Below are 26,748 nucleotides of genomic sequence, written 5' to 3'. Positions count from 1 at the left end.
GAAGAATTTGTTCCTCTATGTCTGAAGTGCATAGAACGTGAATCTGCTAATTCTTCACCTAAATGTTCAAATGCTTCATATGTTACAAATTCTTCACCAGTCTCTGCTATCACTAATTCCTCATCTGAGGACATTGCTAGTACTACTAATGATGCAGGGCTGAAGGAATTGTACACGACAGGCATGTACAAAAGCCTCAAAGGGCATCAGATTCTTTGTGATGTGCTCAAAAAGCAGATTCTCAACAGGAACCCTAGGAAAGAGGGTATTGCTTTTGAGAGGAAACTCAATGCTGATGGAACATATTGGAAGCCTGAGCAGTACCCCAAAACCTCATGGGTTGCTGCAAAGGGACCTCCAGTTGATCCAATTTATCTGGCTTTACATGTGAATCTCCTCATTCTTCTGATGAGTCATTTGACTCCAACTATAAACTGTTCAAAAATCAAAATGGTGAAGTATTTGCTAGATATGTTGGCACTAACTGCAGGAACTGTTCCCCTATGAGAAAATCTGGGTTCCCAAAAGTTATCTTGAAAGTCTTCAGGTGAATGTCCCCGTGACACCACCAGTGAAGAATAGGAACCGCAGATCAAATTCTTCATATGGACCTAATTCTTCATATGGATCCAATTCCTCAAAAGGATCAAAATCCTCATATGATCATCATCGTGCTAACCCCTCTGTTTCGCAGGGTAGAGCTAAGGGCTATGAATATGAGCGTTATTCTTCAAATCATTATGTTCATAAGTCCTGGAAGAATTTCTCTGCTTATTCATATGCTTACCCTAACCCCTCTTATGTGAAACGAAGCGGACTGGCTTCTATGCCACCTTTCTCATATGGTGCTCGCAGAGTGATGAATTCTTTGCCACCCCTTCAGATGTGGGTGGTGAAGAAAAAGAGCTAATCTCTTATGCAGGGTCAGGTCTCTAGTCGTGCTCAAAACGACTGAAGAATTTGCTGGAGACCTGAATGTGCCTGAAAGGACGCAGGCTAATCATGAAGAAATGAATTTTCATTTCTCATGTCCTCATACTGAATTATCTGTGCTATTGCTTGATGAAATTGATCTGATGATATTGATGTCATATTCTTCACTGATGAAGTATATGAGTTCGTAAGTTGCACTAATTCATCTGCAGGATGATCAACCTAAAGCAAACGAGTGGGTCCTCGATAGTGGATGTACAAATCACGTGACGGGTGACAAGAATCTATTGATGGATGCTCCTTTATCACTGTCACATCTGAAGCATATCATCTTCGCTGACAAAGGCAAAAGTCAGGTATTGGGTCTAGGTAAGGTTGCGATCTCAAAGGATCGACACATGGACAAAGTCATGCTTGTCGAGTCCTTAGGATACAACCTCATGTCTGTCTCAATGCTTTGTGATCTCGATATAGTTGTTGTCTTTGGTAGATATCATTGTGTTGTGATCATGGAAGTTGACCATTCCAAAGTCTTCGAAGGCTTTAGGAGAGGAGATCTGTATATTGTTGATTTCTCTACAGGACCACAACCAGCCGTGTGCTTACTTGCAAAAGCTTCAGAAGGCTGGCTATGGCATCGACGACTTGGTCATGCTGGAATGAGGAATCTGCACACGCTTGCAAAGAAGAAGCATGTCATTGGCATTGAGAATGTCAAATTCCTTAAGGATCACTTATGCGGAGCTTGTGAAGCTGGAAAGATGACAAAGGCCAAGCATCCAGCGAAGACTGTCATGACTACCACTCGACCATTTGAATTGCTTCACATGGATCTCTTTGGTCCTAACCACTATTCTGCAATTCTGAATGATGCATCTCAATATGGATTTGTTATTGTTGATGATTATTCTTGTTACACATGGGTGCACATTGTCACTTACAAACATGAAGTGCAGGAAGTCTTCAAACGATTTTCCGCGAGGGCTTCAACCAACTTTGGTGTGAAGATCAAGCACATCAGAACTGACAATGGGACCGAGTTCAAGAATTCCGATCTGGATGGCTATCTTGATGAACTTGGTATTACTCATGAGTTATTTGCTGCTTATACTCCTCAGCAGAATGGCGTCGTGGAGCGCAAGAACAGAACCCTCGCTGAAATGGCTCGCACTATGCTTGATGAATACAAGACGCCTCATCGCTTCTGGATTGAGGCAATTGATACTGCGTGCCACGTCATCAACAGGGTATATCTTCACAAATTCTTCAAGAAAAATGCGTATGAACTCCTCACTGACAAAAAGCCCAATGTGAGTTATTTCAAAGTCTTTGGTGCTAAATGTTGGATTAGAGATCCTCATCACACTTCCTAATTCTCACCGAAAGCACATGAAGGTTTTATGCTTGGTTATGGAAAGGACTCGCACACCTAAAAAGTCTTCAACAGTGTTCTTCACAAAGTTGTTGAAACTGTAGATGTGTGGTCCGATGAAACTAATGGCTCGCAAAGAGAGCACCTACCTTCTGTGATAGATGAACCAGCACCTGAGGATTCTAGCAAGTTCAAGGCTACTGAGGATGTCATTCCTACCGAAGAATCTGCTGAAGAATTCATTCAGATCGTGATGATCATCGAGCTGACGCACCTGAAGAAAATGGTGATGAAGAAAATGCTCCTGAAGGGAATGCTGATCAAATTCCTTGAAGACAACCCACTCATCCTCGCATTGCTAACGAAGTGCAAATTGAGAAGATCATTGATGACATTGAAGCACCAGGTCCTCTCACTCACTCAAAATCTTCACATTTATCTAACTTTTGTGGGCACTTTGATTCTGTCTCTATCTCAGAGCCCACTAAGGTAGATGAAGCATTTCTGGAGCCTGAGTGGATTCAGGCTATGCAAGAAGAATTACATCAGTTCGAGCTCAACAACGTCTGGGAACTGGTCAAACGTCCAGATCCTCGCAAGCACAACATCATTGGCACAAAGTGGATCTACCGCAACAAGCAAGATGAAAATGGCCTTGTGGTGAGGAATAAGGCACGGCTTGTAGCTCAAGGCTACACACAGGTTGAAGGAATTAATTTCGATGAAACTTTTGCACCTGTTGCTAGACTTGAGGCTATTCGCATATTACTTGCTTACGCTAACCATCATGATATTATCTTACAACAAATGGATGTGAAAAGTGCATTCCTCAATGGTAAGCTTGAGGAAGAAGTATATGTTGCTCAACCCCCAGGTTTTGAAGATCCAAAGAATCCCGACAAAGTCTTCAAACTCAACAAGGCCCTGTATGGCCTCAAGCAAGCCCCTCGGGCGTGGTATGATACTTTGAAGGAATTCTTCATGAAGAAATGCTTCAAACCCGGTTCACTCGCCCCAACTCTTTTCACTAAATCTTATGATGGAGAATTGTTTGTGTGCCAAATATATGTTGATGATATTATCTTTGGCTGTACTGACCAACGTTATAGTGATGAATTTGCCTATATGATGAGTGAAGAATATCAAATGTCTATGATGGGAGAATTGAAATTCTTTTTAGGTCTTCAAATTCGTCAATAGTGCAATGGCATATTCATATCTCAGGAGAAGTATCTCAAAGATGTATTGAAGAAAATCGGCATGCAAGACTGCAAAGGGGTCAAAATTCCAATGCCCACAAATGGCCATCTATGCACTGATGAAACTGGTCAAGACTTCGATCAAAAGGTATACCGCTCCATGATTGGCTCTTTATTGTACCTATGTGCATCTAGGCCAGATATTATGCTTAGTGTTTGCATGTGTGCCCGATTTCAAGCTACACCGAAGGAATCACACATAGGGTTGTGAAGCATATTCTTCGATATCTAGCTCACACACCAACACTTGGATTATGGTATCCCAAGGGCTCTTCATTTGATCTCGTTGGATATTCAGACTCTGACTATGCTGGCGATCGCGTGGACCGCAAGTCAACATCAGGCACATGCCATTTCCTCGGACGATCTTTGGTCTGTTGGTCCTCGAAGAAACAGAACTGTGTATCTCTCTCCACTTCAGAAGGTGAGTACACTGTTGTTGGACCGTGCTGTGCTTAATTATTATGGATGAAGCAAACACTCAAGGACTATGGCATCAACGTGAAGAATGTGCCTCTCTACTACGATAATGAGAGTGCTATCAAGATTTCTCGCAACCCAGTTCAGCACTCGAAGACAAAGCACATCCAGATTCGTCATCATTTTCTTCGTGATCATGTGTTGAAGGGCGATATCTCCATCTGCCATGCAAGAACTGAAGATCAGCTGGCCGATATTTTCACTAAGCCCTTGGATGAGAAGAGATTTAGCAAGTTGCGATGTGAGCTAAATATCCTAGAATCTTCGAATGTTCTCTGAAATGGACACTCATCCTAACACTTATGCTGACTTGATGACTTAGATGCGCAACACACGAAGTAACGTTTTTCTTCAATCAATGAAGACTAACCCTCTAAGTGTGAAGAAATTAATGAAGAAATTGATTCTCAGATCCCTACGACAATTGTACGCGGTGTCTGAAATCAGCTTTCTTATACGATGAGTTACGCCACCACCCAAAGTTGAAAATCTTCAATTTGAGTTTTTCTTCGTTTTTGAAATTCCTCAATATTTTTAAATTCTTCAACTTTGCATTGTCTTCACTCTTTCCAGTGTTGTTATTCATTTATATATATATATATATATATATGGGTTTATGTCCTCTACAACATTCACTTATTGCTAATTCTTCAAGTTGACTTTTCCACTATGTGAATGTGATCGGACCCTTCCCCCTTTATGCTAAACTCAATCTAATCTTTTCACAAGTTCTTCATGTGCGTTCTGATTTGAAACTCGTTCAAAATCTTCACTGTATCCTTGACAGCTGAAGAAATTGCGAACAGAAACTTAAAAAAAATCTTATCTGAATTTTCGGCTTTGCCGCTCAAACCGTTCCGCATTCCACGATAAAGTACTTATCTATTCACCCACGATCCTACAAGATCGCCACCTCACAGTACGTGGGTGACACATGTCACGTGAATGAGAAGAGCCAGGGGCACGTTCGTCCAAAATCTTCGGGCGCACAGTTTTTCACTGCCGCTATAAATACCCCTGCCTCTTCCTCACTTCACTTTTACTCCGCTCGACCTCTCTCCTGCTCGAGCTTCCCAAACCCTAGCGCTGCCGCTACTTCATCGTCATCGGTGAGGCAGAGCTTCACTGCCTCGACCTCGTCGCTGTCGTACTCACGCCGGTTGCGGATTTCTTCACTCCGCCGCCGCCGTAGTTGTCTTCCTCTGCCGAGTTAGGGCGTGGAAGATCTGAACGGACGAACTTCACTTCAACACTTCCCAGTTTGTCGTGTTCTTCACTTCGGGTAATTAAAAGTTACTTTTATTACTCGCTTTGATTCTCAAGTTTTCTTAAAAATCATCAAAGGTGTTTATTCTTAAAATCTTCACACACTAAACACCTCACATGTTATCTGTTCTTGATTCGTTTCTCTAAGCAATGATTTTCTTCAAGATTCCTCAATTGTGTGGATTTTCAAATCTGTACAACTCTGGAACCTAAGATAAAGAATGCTTAGTGAAATTCTTCAAGACTCATCGGTCAAATTCCTCAAACCTATTCTTTTTGAAAATCTTCTGAGAACGCATATGACCTCTCTAAATTCCTTGCAACTATACTCTATTCACAGGTACAAATGTCCGCTGCTGAATCACTAGGTTCTCATCAACTTAACTCATTTGCAGCGTTCCTCAAAGAAAAGTGGCATACATCTTCAGAAACTTCAGTTGTTCATCCTCAGCTGAAGAAAATGGCTGACGGCAAAAAGCCACAAAAGGGAGGGAAAAGGCCTGAGGTCAATACAACGTTTGAAATCCCTGAGGATATTTATGCTGGATATTGCACTCCTGATGAGGTCAAGTTTGGCAAGGAGGACAAGAATCAGCGCAAGGTGCGCATACAACGGATTGAGAGGAGATGGGCACGAGAATGGAGGGAGTACAGGTATGTTACTCCCAAGTACATGAAGAAATTCGCGCTCAACCCTCCATGCTCAAGACCTCCATTGAGACCTGGCCAACTGGCGGATCCCACCAGCCTCAAGCGCGGTGAGGACTATGCTGCTGAATGGGCAAGGCGCAAGGCCAAACTTGCCAAGCAAGCAAAAGAAGCAGTGAGGAAATTCAATGAAGATTCTGCTGGTGCTGTTGCTAATGCTGCTGAGGCCTCTGGTAATAAGCCCAGGAAGGCTATGCCAAAGAAGCCTGCCCACAAGTCCAGTGCATCTCCTTCAATGCCCTCACGACCAAGCTCCTCAGTAATGCCCTCAAGGCCAGATTCTTCAAAGCCCTCACAACCAATTCCTCAGTCTGCTCCTCCTCCTCCAAAGTCCTCAGTTCCTCCGACAAAGTCTTCAGCTGCTCCAACCAAATCTTCGGCACCTGTGCATCTCGCCACGTGCCAAAGGACTCAAGGCATCTCTATTGCCTCAGGAGCATCTGCTAGCTCCACTGTTGCACCAAGTTCCTCAGTCGGACCATCTCTACTGAAGAAAAAGGCCCCTGCTGGATGAGGCCTTCGCCCAAGTCCTCACAAGAAGCAGGGTGCCTTCCAAATCCCCTCTGATGACGATGAGGCTGATGATGAAGAACTTGCTGAAATCATCAGGGACAAGCAAGCCAAGGCCGCTAGAGCCAAAGGCAGCAATGTGCCACTAATGCTGGATCCCAAGGTGATCCTCGACTTCATTGATTAATGGCACAAGGACCCCACTACACCTTTGCCGGAGATGAACCTCACTCCTGGTCAAAATTATGTTCTCACTCACTTCATTGAGGAAGAGAAGTGGAAGTATGAACAAGGACGAAGGCTGAAGAAAGCGCAATACAAGAAACATCGCTACCTCAAGGACAATGTCCTCAATCTCACTCCAGATCAGCTCCTTGCCTTGCAAGTGGAAATCAAACAACTGAGCTATGACTTTGCTCGCTACTATGCTGATTGGAAGGGCGCCAAGGTGCATTTCGTCAATCTGATGAAGAAATTCACTTCAAGTGCTGCTCCACCTGTGCACGTTGAAGTTACTCAGGCTGAAGCATCTGCCCAGCCTACTGAAGAACATGCCAGCACCGCTGATGTAAGTCAGGCTGCTGAAGAAAATGAGAGTACCAGGGCTGATGACTCCATTCCGGTTGCTGAAGAAATTGCCAGGGCATCCACTAGTGGTGCGCCTGAGGAAAGTGAACAAATCAGGACAACTGCTTCAGTTGTGCCTGAGGAAAATGAACCAAAGTCCTCTGCACCTCCTGCGCCTACACCAACTCCGATCCTTCCATCTGCATCAGATGTGAAGAAGACCAAGGCTGCAGAGCGTGCAACAATGAAAAAGAGGAAGGCATCAACTTCTTCAAATTCTTCAGCTCCGAAGAAGATGAAGACTCTGATCAGTTCAATTGACAATCCAATTGATGTCGTTCCAGTCTCATCAATGCCATCAAAGGACCTTGTTCCTTTTGGTGAAGACTATGAGATTCCCGAGGAATCTGATGAAGAAACTCCTTCTGCTGCTTCGACAGAGCAGTTGGACGAAGAAATTCAAGCGGATAGAATCCCTTCAACCCCAGTCATCTCCTCACCTATGCCTCAGTTCACAGCTAAAGAGGCAGGTGTTGAAGAAATGGAAGATGAGGATGTGGACATCGGATGTACCACACCAGTGTTGAATGATGACTTTTGGGAAAGTCAGCACCCCAACTCTCCGTTGTTCACTCCTCTCCAAGTTGTTCCTCAGTCCCCAGTCGCTACTGAAGTACAAGTGGAAACTGATGAACCTCGTGCAACCCCGTCTGTCCATGAAGAAATTCCAGCCACTAGTGCTGAAGAAAATGTGAATGAAGAAGTGATGACCCAGGCTGCAACTGCAGAAGAAACTGGAATTCCTCAGCATGAGGAACCTGAGATTGTGATTCCTGAGGTGGTACTGCAGATCACTGACACCCCTCAACCCAAGCCAAAGAATCCCTTCTCCAAAAAGCCAAAATTCAAGGTTGATGATTTCTTCGGCGAGCACGTTTTCTTCACTGAATTCAACCCATATGGCAATGCTCGTCTTAGAAGGAAGCACTTCTGGACTGCCAGCCAGGCCAACTTCTATTCCTCAGTTCTCTTTGACAAGAATCTATGCCTTGCTTCTCTCAAGTCCTCAGCATGATTCATGACGCGGGCTTGCTAAATTTCTGCTTTGACATAGTTGATTGGAATGAAGAGCTTATTCTTCAGTTCTACGCAACTTTGCATATCACAGGCAATGTTGCTGACGTCAACTCGTGGGTGTTGGACTGGATGACTGAAAACACTCACTACAAGGCACCAACCTCTGAATTGCTTCGTGCCTTGCCAATCAGTCCTCCACCAGAAGGCGCTCATTGTCTGTATGATGAACCTGAACTCACTGACCACTATATGCAAGTGCTCATGAAGCCGCTGAAGCCTGGACAAGCCCAAAGGACCAAATTCCTCATGAAGGATTTGCTCTATGTGCCAAGAACCATCTATCGTATTCTGACGAAGACCATGAGTCCTATCAAAGGCCATGACTCATCTGATGAAGAAATTATCGGAATGATGAAGAATATGCTTTTCAACATCATGCATGGCATCCCCATAAATTATCATGATTTCTTCATGAGGACTCTGGCGAATGTTGCACTTTCACCATTTGAGCTGAAGCCTTACGCGTCGTGGATCATGAGATTCCTCAGAACAAGGTCTTCACTCAACTACAAGGCTGATTTTCAGAATCACCTCAGCTACTTGCCCCCTATTGAAGTCCTCAAGCGGACAATTTCCTCATCCGATGAGAAGGGTAAGTCACCAGCCATAATCGATGAAGGCATTCGTCCATTGGATGGTCAGTTCTGCAAAGTTGCATCTTACTCCACCAATGATGACTCTGCCACACATGATTCTGCTGCCAATGCTCCAAAGTCAAGTCCTCAAGATACTACTCCTCGTGTGCTGACTGGCCATGAACTGCTTATAAGTCTTCACCAGAAGGTCGATCGGAACCACAAATGGGTTAAGCGTCAGTTTGGCTCTATTCTTCACAACATGACTTCTACACACAATGCAGTGAAGAAAAACCACTACTACCTCCATGAAGTGTTTGGTCGAACCTGGGCTATTCTGTCACATCTATATGGTGAAGAAGATCTAAAGCAAATGGGCTTCAAGGAAGACTTTGACTGGTCTGCACCTCCACCGAAGAGATTCAAGAAGGTCAAGGTTCCTCCTTTGGTCGCAAGCTCATATTCTTCATCACGCACCACGGACGAGCATGAAGACTTGGACGACACTGCAGCAGGCCCTACAACAACTCAAGACCCTGACGATGCTGGCACTCCTCCATCATCATGATATTCTTCAGGGGCGTTAGTCCTCAGTTTCAACCCTTTTGGTCATTCGATGACAAAGGGGGAGAAATTTGAGTTAGTCTTCAAGCGGGTCTATATATGGGCGTTTTTTTGCTAAGTTGCAACTCTCGCTCTTCTGATGACTTTGCTGCATCGAGTTGTAATCTTAAACTCTATGGTGGCTTGATACTTTTGTTGTGTTCTTGTGCATGCTTATTCCTCATTAATGTTAATGCACGCATGCTGAATTACATCAGTCACCATATCTCATCATGCATTTCAAATTCTTCATATTATATGTCAAATGTGTGTATGAATTACAAGATATAGGGGGAGATCTCCATGATTATACTCTTCAAGTGTGCATTGCTTCAAAAGCAAATTCCTCACTATGCACATCTTCAGGGGGAGTTCTTCTATATCTTGCAATCAAATTCCTCAATATCAGTATTTACACTTCATATGATTATCCCCGTTGAAAACTTAACCTATATTGTCATCAATCACCAAAAAGGGGGAGATTGTAAGTGCATCTAGTGCCCCTTAGTGATTTTTGTGTATTGAAGACTTATAGGTTAAGGGACTTATGCATTTGTGAGTGTACACGGGTCTATAAGTCTAAGAGGAGTTTGATATTTACAGAGAAAGTCCACCCCTAAAAATGAAGTTCTTCGACTAAAGACTTTGGATTTCTGAAGACTTTCTGAAGACTTTGAAAGTGAAGAAATTGGTGTGACCCCTAAGACTTGGTAATCATTCGAGGAACATGAAGCATGAAGACTCTTGTTTTTACTGTTTCATTTTCTCTTTCTTGAGTCATAGGAAACACCGTACTGTTAAAGGGGGTCGAGGAAATACTAAGGAAAAATTTCCATGTGATGCTCAACTAAAATCCTACACCTACCAATCCCTTCGAGTGAAGCCATTGGAAATCTCGCACAGTTCAGTCATATCCTTCAGTGACAGAGACGAAGTTCTTCTAGTCTCTGAGGAATTTGTTCTGACTGAAGAGTTAGGAATTCGCCAGTGCAGATTGCCTACAAAGTGAGGAACATGATAGCCCTGAGGAATTCGAACCTCAAATATTCCGACCGTTGCTGTGCTACGCGCCAGCTATCCCAAAATATCTACCCACCTAACGGTCATATCAGACAAGGGCATTTATGTCTTATCATGTCGGGCTGCTCCCCGGATATAAATAGCCGCCCCCTACAACCACTAGTTGGTTGGCTGCTCCGAGAGAAACTGGCACTTGTCATTTGAGAGCAACCCATCCTCCGAGGACTTTGAGTGAAAATCATCAAGTGACGAAATCCCAAACCCAAACCTACAAAACCCCAAGTGATTGAGCATCACTGAAGAGATTGATCCTGCGTGGATCCGACGCTTGTTTCCTTTGAAGACGGTGCTTCTTCCAGACGGTTATGCGTCAAGGTCTAGAGCATCCAAGAGGAATTGTGGATCGCCGAGTGACCGAGTTTGTGAAGGTTCGGAAGTCACCTGAAGACTTACCACGAGTGATTGGGCGAGGTCTGTGTGACCTTAGCTCAAGGAGAATACGGTGAGGACTGTGTGTTCGGGACTGGCTGTCCTCGAGTTTAAATACTCAGCCGCTCCAACCAGATGTACAACTAAGACAGCAGTTGGAACTGGTCTACCAAATCATTGTCTTCACCAAACTAACTGGTTCTATCTCCTCAACTCTTTCATTTCCTCATGAATGTTGTTGTGTGCATGTTCATATCTGTTTGAAGACATTGACTGAAGACTTTCTTAATTTCCTCAGTTCTATTTCTTCAGTCTGTCCGCCTTCTTCCTTGTGTTATCATGTGTTTACGCTTTCTGTACTCTGTGCTTGTCTTCATTTCATCATGATGACTATGCTTGTGTTCTGTTATGTTCCTTTCTGAGTACTTATTCCGCTGCAAGTAGTCCTTCATTTAGGAATTTCCTCACCAGCAAATTCCTCAGTGAAGAATTCATAAAAAACGCCTATTCACCCCCCCCCCTCTAGTCGATATAACGCACTTTCAGGCGCGCTATGGAGTCGATCTTTGAGGGCTTGTTCGGCCGAGAGTACTTTGACCCACTTTTCGTTCAACGCACCTGTATTGGCTTGCAGCTAATGTTGCTTGAGTTTCATGCTTCGAGCGGTGGCGACGAGGCGCCGCCTGAAGCGCTCTTGTTCGAAGGGGTCTTCGAGGACGATGTAGTCCTCGGTACCGAGGCTTGCATCTTCCCCGGAGTCCGACATGTAGTTGTCGTCGACCCCTTCAAAGAGGCCGTTAGGATCCAGGTCCTCAGTATTTCCTTTGGAACTACTGTTATGTACCGGGGAGGCTTCAAAGTCCTCTCCAGGGTTATCGACGTCGCCGACTGTCTGATACGTCTCCAACGTATCTATAATTTTTTATTGTTCCATGCTATATACTATCTGTTTTGGATGTCTTATATGCATTAATACACTATTTTATACTCCCTACATCCTAAAATAAGTGTCTCAACTTTGTACTAGCTCTAGTACAAATTTGTACTAAGCTCAAGACACTTATTTTGGGACGGAGGGAGTATTATTTTTGGGACTAACCTATTAACCTAGAGCCCAGTGCCAGTTTCTATTTTCCCTTGTTTTTGACTTTTACAGAAAAGGAATATCAAACGCAGTCCAAATGGAATAAAACTTTATGATGATTTTTCTTGGACCAGAAGACACCCACGAAACTTGGAGAGGGGGACATAAGACCCACGGGCGGCCACAAGCCGTGGGGGCGCCCCTTGGCTTGTGGGCCCCTCGTGGGCCTCCCTCACCTAATTCTTCCACTATATATTCTCAAATATTCCCCAAACATCATAAGCGTCCACCAAAATACTTTTCCGCGGCCACAAGCCTCTGTTCCCGTGAGATCGTGCTTTGAAGAAGAAACTGAAGGAGAGAGATGAGATGCTCAATGTTTGGGTAGTGTTGTTTGCTGGAATTATTGTATGTGTTGTACTTGTTGCATTTTCAAGGCAGTGAGTGAATCAAGTATGTTTGTTATAAGGGATCCCTTGTTGTAATGTACCAAACTTAATGTAATGCAGTTGGGCAATGCGATTTGTTTGTTGGATGATGAAAGCAATTTGGTTCATATTGTTAGATGACTTAGGTAGATGACCAAATTGTCATCGACGACGATAATTTGGTTCATATTGTTAGACGACTTAGGTAGATGACCAAATTGTCGTCGACGACGACAATTTGGTTGTTGGCATATGAATAGGGAGATGACCAAATTGTGAACAACTTCAAATTAAAGCAAGCATCACATATCATTAAACGAAAAAGCATCAAATTCCACAACTTGAAACAAGTTCAACATGACATCACAGTAGTTCAACAACTTCAAACACACAGTACTTCATCAAGTTCAAACACACAGTACTTCATCAAGTTCAAACACACAGTAGTTCAACAACTTCAAACAAGTTCATCAAGTCACCTAGTAGTTCAACAGGACACACAGAATGATATTGGGGCACAACAAGAACTAGAACTTCAGTTTCTTGCTCCTGGTGTTCTCAGCTGGATTGGTGGCTAGCCTACTTTTGCTTCTGGTGTTCTTTGCTGGGTTGGGGGCTAGTACAGCAGGAACTGGAGGTATTGTTGTCTGCTTTTTAACTGGAGAAGCTCCTCTAGCTGCTGCCCTCTTGTAATTCTTCCTGGGGCTGTCACAAGTGCAAACATATTACATTTCATCTTTTGTGCATGAAAACAAATATAAACAAATAAATATATAGATGTACCTGACTACACTAGCATTTGTAGATGATGGTGTTGGCTCTCTAGCTGGATCTTGTAGTGGATCTGTTGGTGGATGTACTTCCTCTCCATCTGTTCCATCATCCACTTCTAGTGGATCTGCTGGCTCTGTCACTGCTGGCTCTTCTGCATTCTCTGCTCCCCAATGTTCATCTTCACCAAATGCTGCATCAACTGAATTTTTGCACTTGTTTACATGGTGGCCTAGTCTTCCACACCTGCCACACTTGTACTTCCTAGGACCAAGTCCCTTTCCTTCACTGCTAGACCTTATCCTAGTTTTCCTAGGCCTGCCTGGTGCTCTGTTTTGAACTGGAGCACAGATTTTAAATCTTGGATTCACAATTTCCCACTGTTGTTTTCCTTCCAAAGCTGGAAGGTTATCAGCATATGTAGTTCTGAATTTCTCAACAGAGTAAAAGTTGTGCACATACTGATCTATTACACTAGCTTCACCTCTTAGAGCAGTGATAAAGAAGAGAGCATGGATTCATGGCTTACTAGTTATTTGCCACTGTCTGCAACTACAAGTCCACTTCTGTAAGTCAACTAGGTACCTCCATTCTCTTTTTTCTTTGTCAGTAGCAGTAACTTCAGCTTCTGTTGGGCTTCTCCTAATCAAAGTCATCTCTAAACCTTTTGTTTTTGCCATTAAGGCCTTCATTACAGATGAAACAATCAAATGGCCTTCAAAATGGTCAATGGCAATCCTGTTCCTCATATCAAATTTCTGCATAATATACTGCCTGATCTTGTCACACAAATCTACTATGTGAAGCCCCTTGTATTTCTTGATCCTTGAGTTGAAAGCTTCAGCTAGGTTGTTGTTCACATAGTCCACCTTGCAAGTGTCATTGAAGAGTGCCCTAGCCCATATTCTTGTGCGGTGCTCCTCTAAATATTCTTTGATTTTGGTCCTGATGTGCAACTGATTTAGATGGTAGTTGTGCTTCTTAATGTTGTATGTAAGTGAGCATGGCCACAAATTGTCATCATAGAACTTGCCTTTGAACTTCCTGCTGAAGTTCTGAGCCAAATGTCTCATGCACTCCTTGTGCTCTACTCCAGCAAAAACATCATCAACAATTGTCTCCAATCCTTTGCAAGCATCAGTATGTATGACTAAACCATCTGGATGTCCTATGAGTTTCTTCAGTTGTTGGAAAAACCAAGTCTAGCTCTCAGTTGACTCTGCTTCTATGACACCATAGGCAATAGGGAATAACCAGTTGTGAGCATCAAGGGCACAAGAAGAAACAAGCTGACCCCTATACCTACCATTCAGTGCAATTGCATCCACAACAAGATAAGGCCTGCACCCCTCCAAGAAACCTTTCTGACATGCCTTGAAACACACACAAACTCTTCTGAAACACTCCTTGTATATTTTCTTTCCTCTCACTGTGTTAGTATGCTTGTCAATTTCAACTACACTGCTTGGTGATGTTCTCTCAACTTCAGCTTTGAATGAATAAATAAGACGGAAACTCTCATTGTACTTCCCAAATATCTTGTCTAGTGCCAGCTCTTTATCAAAATAACACCCACTGTATGGCACATCCACTCCATACTTCTCAGTCAACCTCTGCTGAATATCCTTTGGGCCCATGCCTGGATTATTTCTAGTCCACTGCATACAAGCATTTGTTATCCATCTTCTCTTTGCAGCCCTCAATCTCTGAGATCTATTAACACTTGGACAATTGTGAGGGCAAGGGTTGACCTTAATCTGAAAAAAAGAACAAACAGTTAGTAAATGCAACATAATTGTTTCACAATTACTATAGAAACTATAGAAAGAAGAAAATGCATAAGTACCTGAAATAGTGTGTTTCTCCTCATTAAAGAGGCATGTAGCCTCCACTTACATCTGTCAGAGGCACATTTGACAGTAAACCTTGTTGGGTCACTTTTCAAAGTAATGAACTCTGTTTCACTCTTAATTGAGAAAGTTGCAACTGCATTTCTATACTCAACTTCAGAAGGAAAAACTACACCTTCCTCAGTAGAGGGATTTTCTCTATCGTACATCATTACAGGTATGTCCTCATCTTCAGTTCCAAATTCTACGTTGTCCTTTTCCTCTAGCTTCTCATCTTCATCTGTATCTGAAAATTCAGCAGGAATGTAGGACTCATTTGCTTGATCTTCCTCAATGTTGTGTTGAGTATATCCTAGGTAAAGTTTCCCATCCTCTTCATGAGACAAAGGTTCTGCATCAGGCTCTTCTTCCTCCACAACAGGATCAACAACTATGCTAGTTTAGCTTGGGTATTACTGCAAGAATGCTCTAACTGAACATTTGCACTAGGAGTTGTAGGTGGCTTGCAGCTGCTGCTTGTTGCCCTTGTTTTAGTCAGTTTTCCAGATGCTTTAGAACTAGAGGGCCTTGAATCAGTGGGATTGGAATTTTTCTGTGATCTAGGCCTCTGAATAACATTTATTTCTAGATTGCATGACATGGTTTGTGCATTAGTAGCAAACATGACACCTAACTCGCTATCAGATTGAATAGGAACCCAAGCAACTTTGGCTGCATCCCAATACCTTATCTCCACAACATCATATAATCCCCATGGATATTTGGCACAAATTGTTGCCCTTAACTGATCAAATGTGCTACGGTTGTCCACAACTAATGGAAATGTGAAGCCTAGTTCTTTTCCTTGTGTACCAGCACCAGATAAAATGCATGTCTCCATTCTAACACTGAGATTAAATGCTCTAGCCGGAACCATCCTATGCAAACATGTCACAATAGTAAAATACAGCAAAAGACTAGCCTAAATAAGATGCAAACATGTATAATCCACCAAGAAACAGTAGATCTAGGGGACAGAGGAAAGAGACAACATATCTGGAGGGGATGAGGGAACTTACTGTGATATTCTCTGCGATGACCGTGTTCTTCCCTCGCGGGCGCCGCCTGTGGCACCGCTGCCGTCCACGTCGTCCCCCATCGCCAGCATGAGTGGATCTGGTGGGCGCTGATTCGGTCGCCGTTGCCACCGCCTAGGGTTCGTGAGAGAGTGGGGAACGGGAGAGTGGGGATGAGAGTGAGATGGGCACGAGTGGGTTATGTCCTAGCTAGGGGCATCCGGTGTCCAAAACGGAGCATCGTATATGGTCAAACCAAGCGGAACCGTGACGGAAGGGCAAAAACGAAAGAATCCCAAAGTGGCTTGGGGTGAGTTTCTGAAATTAGGGGTAAAACAAACGAGTGTGACACAACTAGGGGCATAAAACTAATTATCCCCTAAAAATAATGGTCTTTTGCAAACCGTTAATGATTGAAGCACTTTTTGAGAAGTCCTCACAATTGCGGTGATTTTTGGCAGCGAGTCCCCCTTCCCCCGGCAGCTGGGTATTGACACGAGGCTTAATCCCGATCACATCCTCAACTCGATGAGATGAGGCAAGGATGTGTACGTTACGTGGAAAAGACTGCAAGACGATGATTCTTGTCGGTTAACACAAAACGCCAACCCACCGGTGTAGGCGAGAAGTAACACTGCGACGCTTGGATTAACTAATTCAGAAACTGGTTATCACAATTCACAAGCCCAACAAAAGAGCAGCTGGCCCGAAGCCGATGCTAGCATTGAAAAAAAAAGAGAAGGCGCTGCTAGCATTTGACGAGAAGGCGCCAATACGCCCCTGACGAAGCGGTACAGCTGCCTGCCACAAGAGCATGTCAGCTCGTGGCCTCTGGTCTTTTGGACCCTCGGCACGAGCATAGCATTTGAATCTTTGGCGCCCGCGACCTGCGTGCTGCTCCCACTACTCGGAAAAGCAACGCTTTTCTTCCACGGCATGCGGGTGCCATCATCAGGATCAGACCCTTCGAAAAGCCGTAGATTAGACGGATGATTACCATCTGCGCGCCGAGTGCGCCACGGTTTATCATAAGCAAGCATGATTGCATCTGTGCATGCATGGCAGAAGCTAGGGAAGCGTACGCCGCGTGAGAAGAGAAGACGATAGATACGTGCCTCGGCCCGGCTGGGCATGCGCCAGTGGCAGCCTTTGGCCGCGAACGAGACGATCCCGGTCGAGGTTGGTTTGTGCTGGGTGACAGCGTGAGGGTGTGGCCGCGTGGGCTGGGGACACCGGCGAGGGTGGTTGCCGGTGGCCGGTGGGCAGAAGCGGCGTGAAATGAAATGAAAGCGTGGCGTGTGGTGCCGCTTCTTTTCGTGGGGGCGTGGGGCGGATCACGACTCGATTCTGGTACGGAGCTCTGCCTGGGTGTGGGTGGGGACGGCTCGGAGGGAGCAGGGCGGGGGACAGAATCACGGATGCAGCTCAGGCATACGGCCGAACGGAACATGCCAAAGGCAGCGTCGCTCGACGAACGACGACGCGATGCGCTCGCCTCGGTTCGGTTGCACTGGCATGGCACGGCCCTTTTATCCTCTTCGCTTCAGACGACTCGCTACACGGCAGAGCATGATGCTCGTGCAGTCACTCGTGCTGCTGCGCCTCGGCTCCACTCCAACTGCGCCTTTTGCCGCTCGACGGCTCGTCCAGTCGTCCTGTGCTGCCAAAATCACTGTTTCAACCTTTGATCAAAGTTTAGCACCTCTTTAGAAGTTTAGCACGATATGATCCTTTTTTTACCGCTGTACACGGTGACGATAGAGTAGGACGGGCTATCACCGGTTTCTTGAAATAGACTTTTACTCTGCTTTGTAGATAAAACAAAAATGAAGAAATTACACAGCCAAATGATACTATAAGATTGTGAGATAGCCCTCTTGTAAAGCTAATCTCATGATAACCGAATCAAGCATAAGGCACGGGTGGGTTCTCACACCAAGGTTCCTTTGTTTCGACCAGCAAAGAACAAATGAAGATCTAAACACACACCCACGCTACGACCTAGTACAACTAAACTCCACGACAACGCCCTAAAGAGGGAGAACGACGCAGCGCATCGCTGTTGGCGAGTCCACAACGAACAAAGGTCTTCACCTGGAGCCCTGACACAGAGAGAAGAATCACGACGACGTCTTCAAGAAGACGTGACTCCCATGGGCGTCGCCATTGTCGGCGCCAAGGCACGGAGTTTTCGCTCGACAACTTACCTATGACACCATGAGGCCGCCAGGACAAACATGATGAGGTTAGATCCCCATATTCGAATCAGGGCGTCACCCCTGCGAGGACAAAGAGCATGTCCGTGCCACCCGCCGCCACACCTCCCATCGCCCAGACAACTAGGAAGGAGAGCCACCACCGCCGCGATGGTGCCTGCTCGAGAGCAGCCATGTGGACCGCCATCCGGCCGGCCGCCCCAACATCCCTGTCGCGAGACACCGTGCTCTGCTCACTTCACAACACACTCAACCACAGTAGAAAGAGGCAGTGGCATGACATCAGTCATCGAGTCTGGGTAGGCGCCTCCACCGTAGGAGGCACCCACACCTGCATCCCTAGTCAATTCTGGTGGACTGGGGCATACATGACTCCATGACTATTCCCAGCGAGCAAGCGGCAAGCCCTAGCCCAAGCAAGCTCACACGACGCCATGTCAGTGGCCATGCGCGCCGATCCACGCACCAACACAACGATATCACGACCACCAACAACAACTCCATACCCGTGAGAAGAGAACGAGCACCACCGGAGCACATCCCGGGCCAAGACCAACCTTACCTACCCAAAGCACAAGCTCCGATCTTCCCCAGGCTCGATCTAGCCTGCCCGAGCATGAACCCTAGATCTGGACAAATGAAGATGGCAGGTGGTTCGTCGATTGTGGTTTCTTGGCGGCTATGAGGTGCCTGGCCCGCATGGCTATGATGCATCAGACATATGACTTGGCATGATACCATGACGACGGGTACGATGAGCTCCAGGTGAAAGCCTAGCACCAACTTCGCATGATGTTGGCAACAACAGAGTCCTCATATGTCATTGCCCTCCTTGGAGGCATTGTCGTGGAGCCCCTTCACCTTCCTTGTCGATTGGACCTTGAGCTCTCTGGTGAAACTCAACCTTTGGCCTCAACTGGAGCAGCCGTCGCATTCCCATCGCTTCGCCCTTGGCAGCATCATCTTTGGAGGTCTACTCTTCTATCAAACTACAGTGGTTTGTGTTGTCTTGCGGTTTTGTCGTCGGCTAGGCAAGTGTGCTGCCTCAGGGCCCATGCGGAAGCTGAAGCAACGGCTTTGGAGATCGCCTTTGCGTTGGGGATGTCGAGTCTAGTCACTTGGGTGGCAAAGTCGTTGGCTCATCTGGTATGCGGCCTCGGGATCACTATGGAAGTTGGAGCCACAACTCTGAAGTTCTCCTTCGCATTGCTTGGTGTTCAGTCCGATCACTTGGGTGCCAGAGTCGTCGACTCATCTAAGCACGGCCTCATGCCAGTGTGTGTGAGTTGTTGAGGCTTGTAAGGTGAAGCGGCGACTGTGATCTTGTCACAAGGGTGGCAAAGTCGTTGGCTCACTGGTATGCGGCCTCAAGATCACTATGGAAGTTGGAGCCCCATCTCCGAACACCCAGTCCGATCACTTGGGTGCCAGAGCCGTCGACTCGTCTAAACACGTCCTCGGGCCGGTGTCTGTGAGTTGTTGAGGTTTGTAAGGTGAAGCGACGACCCCGATCTTGTAGGTGTCGTGCCTAATCGCTTGGGCGGCAGGGTCATCAGCTCGCTTGATTTTGCAGGCTTGGGGTGGGTGTGTATTGGTCTCATTTGTATCGCGACCGATTTTCCTTATAAACTAGTCAGTTCTTTTCTTTTACTCCACCAGTTGCAGAAAAATAAGTTCGCATTTTTCATCTCTATTTTTGATGGAGTTGCATGCGAGAGTGTTTTATAGTTTATGTTATTAAAATTGCAAGCCTTAGCTTTGATATTAACATGCGTTTTTCTCAACAAGAGAATTACAGAAACCATTTTTTCCAAAGATAATTGGTGTGCAAAAAAGATATAAAAAATGGACACACCATTAAATGAATATAATGAACTTATTTAAACCATAAATGAATGTTCAATTTAAGAAGTCAGATAAAAAAAACTCTTATCCTTGTTTATATGGCGCTCACGTATTTCCTGATAAAATTTTGACGATCAAATTGACTGATAATACATGAGTTGCATGTTACAAAAATTATATCATTGGAAACTAATTTAAATACAAATTGAATGTTATAGTTTGTGTGACAAGTACGTTTTGTTGATCAAACTTGAACCTCAAAACGTATGTGCACCATGTACATAGCAACGGAAGGAGTAAAAACAATAACACACTAGTACCCGCTAGTAAATTGTATGCTAGCAGTCAAATATTTAAATCGTTGTCACAAAAATAGTGATCAAACTTGAACCTCAAAACGTATGTGCACCATGTACATAGCAACGGAAGGAGTAAGAACAATAACACACTAGTACCCGCTAGTAAATTGTACGCTAGCAGTCAAATATCTAAATCATTGTCACAAAAATAATGATATACACCCAATGTAGCAACGCTACCCACACAAATAGGGGATCATGAAACATGGGTTCAATTAAGTTTTTCTCTAAAACTTTCTACCACCTGACGATAGAAACATCATAGATGGTCCAAACAATAAAATCATGAACCCTATGAAGGAACAATTGACGTGCGCCACCAAAAGCTAACAGAGAAACTGGTAGAAAGAGATCTCACGTAATGCCACCATTTTGGTGGGATGTAAAGCAGGTCACCTTCCTCCAATATGTTGTCCATGAATTCAAGATCTTCTGTCCTTGGGAATTCCTTAACATCAATGTTGTCAAGATCTACCTGCCAAAGTGCAGAGACATTGTTTGTACAATAGTCTCATGAAGATCAATATCATTCAAAGAAATTACAGAGCATATAGCTTTCGGGCGAGAGGAACATGGATAGCTTGGACAATTACGAAGCAAGGTTGAACATGAGGATGATACATAGTCAAATATTGATTACCAAACTTGCTCAGCATCAAGGTTGCTCACAGCAGATCTCGGAACAAATTTGGGCATGATGGAACTGTGTCATCGCAATTTCCGGAAAAGTACAAAAGGCAGATAAAAGAAAAAAAGTTATGTACTAGAAGCTAGAGATCTAGTTCTATTTTCTTTGCCTGACAAATATTTTTCACCCATACATTGATCTAGAAATACATCTGTTCCAATCACTGCATAGTTATCTGACACAGACCACGCACCTGGCTTGTATTGCTTAGCATAGTTTCCATGTGAGGGTACAAATCCTCGGAGATGGAAGCATGATAGAGTCTAATATACTTTCTGCCCAAGACCTGTCAAGAAACACATATAATAGGTTTATTTAGAACCTAAATGAAATATGTCACTCCCATTGTCACAATTAGTTAGTAGGAGTAGCTGACTTATAAATAGCTAAAGGAAATAACGGCAGACACTGGGAATAGGTGCAAGGATACAGCCATCTCCAGATCGAATTCAAATTAGCGTAATGTTTTGCCTTAACCTATGTTAAGCTGCACGAAAGAATCTCACCACACATCTTCATTTGAGCATGCAAGCAAACATAACAACGAGATCCGTCCCTCTCATTACAAAACTGCGAATAACATGTGTTTTCAATGTAAAGATATAACTTCAACAAGTTCATAGCGTACTGGTCCGTGTGCAGCCCACTTTTTAAAAAAATAAAGGAAATACGAAAAACAAGAACACAAATTTAGGTGATTTAAAAAAAATAGGAATCACTTAATTGGCTTGAATGAATACTGACATTCTGATTACCCCTTTTCGGAGCAAAAGAAAAACAGAAAAAGACTAGTCCAACGAAGTAAGGATTTTCATCCATACAAATGGATGGTTACAAGCATTAAGCATATCAAGGAACCATTAGTTTGTTGTGGCAACTAATGATAGCAACCATGCAATCTATTTGTCTTACTTAATATATGTGATATTTGTTTTTTATTTCAAAACAGGAGCATCAACCAATGAAGTGAAGTGAAGCATGCCATTCTCATAATGTACATATGCCGTTTTTATTCATTGGCATTAGTGGCTTACTTTTCATAATAGACCCTTAAACTAAGATAGCCTGTTTCTGTGAGAGTTGACTGGGGTCTTGATTTTAGGAGGACGCCTGCCTACTGAAAAGCAGACGAAACAACAAAGGAGACAGCTTGGTTCAATATATTTCCTAATGGGGGTGTCAAATTCATATCTAAGTGCAGTCTGCAAAGTATGTAGAGAACCAGAGATTACTGGTTGAAGTATGAATAAATCAGATTTGGGAACTTAAGGTCCCACAACTGGTAATTAATTTCCAAATAACGCCCATAAGATGTTATAAAAATTGAAGGTTTCGAAATAAATAAAAAACTAATCCACCCTTCCCTCATAGCCTCACCGCCCAATCCTTGGGGCTAACACCTTCGTTTGCACTACATATGCCCCTTCCCTGAAGTTGAACCCATATTTCAGAGAGAAATTTGCACTACATATGGGAGCGTGACCAAAAATCAGTTTGGTTTCATGCCTGGGAGGTCGACCATGGAAGCCATTTTCTTGGTACGACAACTTATGGAGAGATATAGGGAGCAAAAGAAGGACTTGCATATGGTGTTCATTGACTTGGAGAAGGCCTATGATAAGATACCGCGGAATGTCATGTGGTGGGCCTTGGAGAAACACAAAGTCCCAGCAAAGTACATTACCCTCATCAAGGACATGTACAATAATGTTGTGACAAGTGTTCGAACAAGTGATGTCGACACCGATGACTTCCCGATTAAGATAGGACTGCATCAGGGGTCAGCTTTGAGCCCTTATCTTTTTTCATTGGTGATGGATGAGGTCACAAGGGGTATACAAGGAGATATCCCATGGTGTATGCTCTTTGCGGATGATGTGGTGCTAGTTGACGATAGTCGGACGGGGGTAAGTAGGAAGTTAGAGTTATGGAGACAAACCTTGGAATCGAAAGGGTTTAGGCTTAGTAGAACTAAAACCGAGTACATGATGTGCGGTTTCAGTACTACTAGGTGTGAGGAGGAGGAGGTTAGCCTTGATGGCCAGGTGGTACCTCGGAAGGACACCTTTCGGTATTTGGGGTCAATGTTGCAGGAGGATGGGGGTATTGATGAAGATGTGAACCATCGAATCAAAGCCGGATGGATGAAGTGGCGCCAAGCTTCTGGCATTCTCTGTGACAAGAGAGTGCCACAAAAGCTAAAAGGCAAGTTCTACAGGACGGCGGTTCGACCCGCAATGTTGTATGGCGCGGAGTGTTGGCCGACTAAAAGGCGACATGTTCAACAGTTAGGTGCGGCGGAGATGCGTATGTTGAGATGGATGTGTGGCCACACGAGGAAGGATCGAGTCCGGAATGATGATATACGAGATAGAGTTGGGGTAGCACCAATTGAGGAGAAGCTTGTCCAACATCGTTTGAGATGGTTTGGGCATATTCAGCGCAGGTCTCCAGAAGCTCCAGTGCATAGCGGACAGCTAAAGCGTGCGGAGAATGTCAAGAGAGGGCGGGGTCGACCGAATTTGACATGGGAGGAGTCCATTAAGAGAGACCTGAAGATTTGGACTATCGACAAAGAGCTAGCTATGGACAGGGGTGCGTGGAAGCTTGCTATCCATGTGCCAGAGCCATGAGTTGGTTGCGAGATCTTATGGGTTTCTCCTCTAGCCTACCCAACTTGTTTGGGACTAAAGGCTTTGTTGTTGTTGTTTTTATATGGGAGCGACTCTTTGGTGGACGGGGGCATTGGCTCCCTTTTTTTGAAATGATTCAAAAATCATATTTCCAAGTTTTAAAATATTTGAAAAAATAATGTGGAAACTTATACATATTCATGATGGATCTGTGATTTTCATTCAAAAATATTATGATTTGCATGCAGCACAAAAAAAAAATCCCGACTCAACAATAAAAAAAGATTGGCCCATTTTCATTTATGTATTTGTTTTTTTTTCTACGCCACGTATGAATGCATATTGTTATGAAAATTTTCTTGAACGTGTTATATGTGTATTTGTGTGTACAAATATTTTCGATTTCTTTTGCAATGTGGAAATATGTTTTTTTTTAAGTCCACCGATGCACCCGTCCACCAAAGGGCATTTCCGCACTACATATGCCCTCCTGTTGAAGTTGAGACCCATATTTCGGAGAGAAATTCTTCACATAAGAGTATGCATAATTCCAATTTCCCATAAAGTGTAACTCTAGCTGCAGTAACACCGGTTTGGTTATCATTCATGTGATACCTGAGCAAAAAGGTTGTGATGTGGGTCATGATGCAATGGTGTCACAGTCCCATGAGGGCCAAACCAAGCATTGAGCGACTGGAGTTCCCCACCGCCAGCATAACAGTACTCAGGAACAATTATGTCTTCACGAAGCTCTTTTATCTGCCAAATATTACAAAATAACTCCCAATAACTAGATAGGAAACTAAGTCCACATATGAAAATAGAAAAAGGATCAAACTTCTCAGGAATAGGTTACCTGGTCAAACAATGGATGCTGAGCTAGATACGTCAAGTTTGCAGAACAATCAGGTGACGACATTCTCTCAAGAAACTGTGAAAATGTGATAAGGTCCTGCCTCCACTCATTACAAACATAACTTTTTCCAACCTGACAAATCATTAATTATACCAGTGTGCTGAGAACTTACATAACAGAAGGGAAAAGGATGCATTTAACAGTATTCGACAAAAAACAAGACCTAACTCATTCAAGCCAAACTACTCTTATGGATAACACAAACAAGCTATTGCTTATTAATGACCTGTTAACTTCACAGGTAGCCAAAAGACAAACATGTATGCAACTGTTTTAAGATTTATACATATGTTTTGAAAATATACAAACAATACTGCTAGGAAACCAAGACTAGATGCATATGAAAAAAGATGCTACGGAATCTTGGTCAATGATTTAAAACCAAAAGTAGGCATATATAGGGGAAAACAGTAGCAGATGGATGGGTCGTATAAAAGAGTTGGTTGGTAGGACTAGGGTTCCTACCGGCTCTACTCCGTAGGTTATACGGGCAGAATAGCGAGGGTTGGGGGTGAGGGCGGCGGCTCCGGCATGTTGGCGCCGTCGCGAGGGAGAAGAAGGGCGGCGGCGGCTAGGGTTTGGTGCGGCTAGGGTTTCCGGCTCCTCTGGAGCCGGGCAATATGATAGAACTATCTTTATTGCTTAATCTCAAACGGTGTCTTACAACTAGTATTTATAACTTTAGCCTAAGATAACTTGCGTAAGAATTAACCTAAGATAACTTGTGGGCTAAGATGCCAGGTGGGCCTAGCTAAACCGGCCATAACACTTCTCCCCGCCTGCACAAACAGCTCGTCCTCGAGCTGTAAGGTGGGGAAGCGCTTGCGGAACTCCTCGAGGCGATCAGCCAGCGTCAAGCACCTTCTCGACAGCTGGGGCGGCCAGGTTAGCGGCGACGGCGTCCTCCGGAATGTAGTCTGCAACCTCCAGGTAGAAGAGTCGCGGGCAGGCATGGCCGGGCGTGTAGGGCTCGTCACAGTTGAAGCACAATCCTTTGCGGCGACGCTCGAGGAGCTCGGCTGGGGTGAGCCGGCGGAACGGGCGTCCCGCGGTCGCGGCGAGGGGTGCCGCAGAAGCCTGCGCAGGCCGACCCGGCGCGGAATCCGGCCCGGGTAGCAACCCAGCGGTCCGGAACGGTGATTCCTGCTGGATGGCCACCGCGCGGCGCTCGAACGCGCGGGCGTGGTACATGGCTGACTGGAGATCTTGGGGTCCCCGAAGCTCAACGTCCACGCGGATGTGATCCGGAAGGCCACCGACAAAGAGGTCGGCCCGCTGCTGTGCCGTCACACCCGACGCATGGCATGCCAGAGCCTGGAAACGGTCGGTGTAGTCCTGCACCGTGGAGGTGAAGGGAAGGCGGCCGAGCTCCGCGAGGCGGCTCCCGCGAACCGGGGGCCCAAAGCGGAGGAGGCAGAGCTCGCGGAAGCGCTCCCAAGGAGGCATGGCGCCCTCGTCCTGCTCGAGAGCGTAGTACCATGTCTGCGCGGCGCCGTGGAGGTGATAAGAGGCGAGCCAGGTACGGTCCGAGGCGAGGGTGCGCTGCCCGCGAAAGAACTGGTCGCACTGGTTGAGCCAGTTGAGGGGGTCCTCCGTGCCGTCATACGTGGCGAAATCGAGCTTGGCGAACCGGGGCGGCTGCTGGTGGGGCGCGCCATGGCCCACTGCCTCGGCGGTGCGGAGGGCTGATGACGGCGCCTGGTCCATGGTGGGAAGGCCGGCGTAGTTCCCCGTGGCGCCTGACGCCTCGGGCTGCAACTGGGAACCCGACGGCGGCCGGGCCTCCGTATAAGCCGGTGGAGGGGACGTCCTGTGGAGCCAGCCTGGAAGCGGAGACGGTGACGACGGAAAGCGGACCTCCTGGATCGGAAGGCCGCTCGGCGCGGACCGGCCCAGGCTAGGGCTGGGCGGGGGCGGTGGTGGCACCTGCACGGTGGCCGCAGGGAGGGACGACGCGGCTGGGGACGGCGTGGTCCAGGCCGGCCACTGAGCTGGCGGCGCGGGTGGCGCCGCGAATGACGGCGTCGGCCACTGGGGCGCGGAC

At 45.4% G+C, this 26,748-nt stretch overlaps 1 protein-coding gene across 4 annotated transcripts in view; it reads right to left on the bottom strand.

The window, feature by feature from the left end:
- Positions 1 to 20,493: 20,493 nt before the first annotated feature.
- Positions 20,494 to 26,748, bottom strand: part of LOC123157476 (lysine-specific demethylase JMJ30) — an 18,827-nt gene continuing 12,572 nt past the window's right edge. The window contains exons 3-7 of one of the 4 annotated variants that reach the window (XM_044575773.1): positions 24,645 to 24,776; positions 24,404 to 24,547; positions 21,349 to 21,441; positions 21,108 to 21,170; positions 20,494 to 20,942 (exon numbers count right to left, since the gene is read on the bottom strand). In XM_044575773.1, coding sequence (XP_044431708.1) covers positions 21,123 to 21,170; positions 21,349 to 21,441; positions 24,404 to 24,547; positions 24,645 to 24,776 — 417 coding nt within the window. In that variant the 3' untranslated portion in view covers positions 20,494 to 20,942; positions 21,108 to 21,122. Of the gene's footprint in view, positions 20,943 to 21,076; positions 21,442 to 24,403; positions 24,548 to 24,644; positions 24,777 to 26,748 lie in introns of those variants that run through there. The other 3 variants (XR_006478999.1, XM_044575771.1, XM_044575772.1) reach the window with 3 other exon arrangements.

The sequence above is a fragment of the Triticum aestivum genome, chromosome 7B (genome assembly GCF_018294505.1).
Source record: "Triticum aestivum cultivar Chinese Spring chromosome 7B, IWGSC CS RefSeq v2.1, whole genome shotgun sequence".
In the NCBI taxonomy this organism is placed as follows: Eukaryota; Viridiplantae; Streptophyta; class Magnoliopsida; order Poales; family Poaceae; genus Triticum; species Triticum aestivum.
Note: the sequence above shows the minus strand (reverse complement) of the source record. Positions and strands in the feature narration are given on the sequence as shown.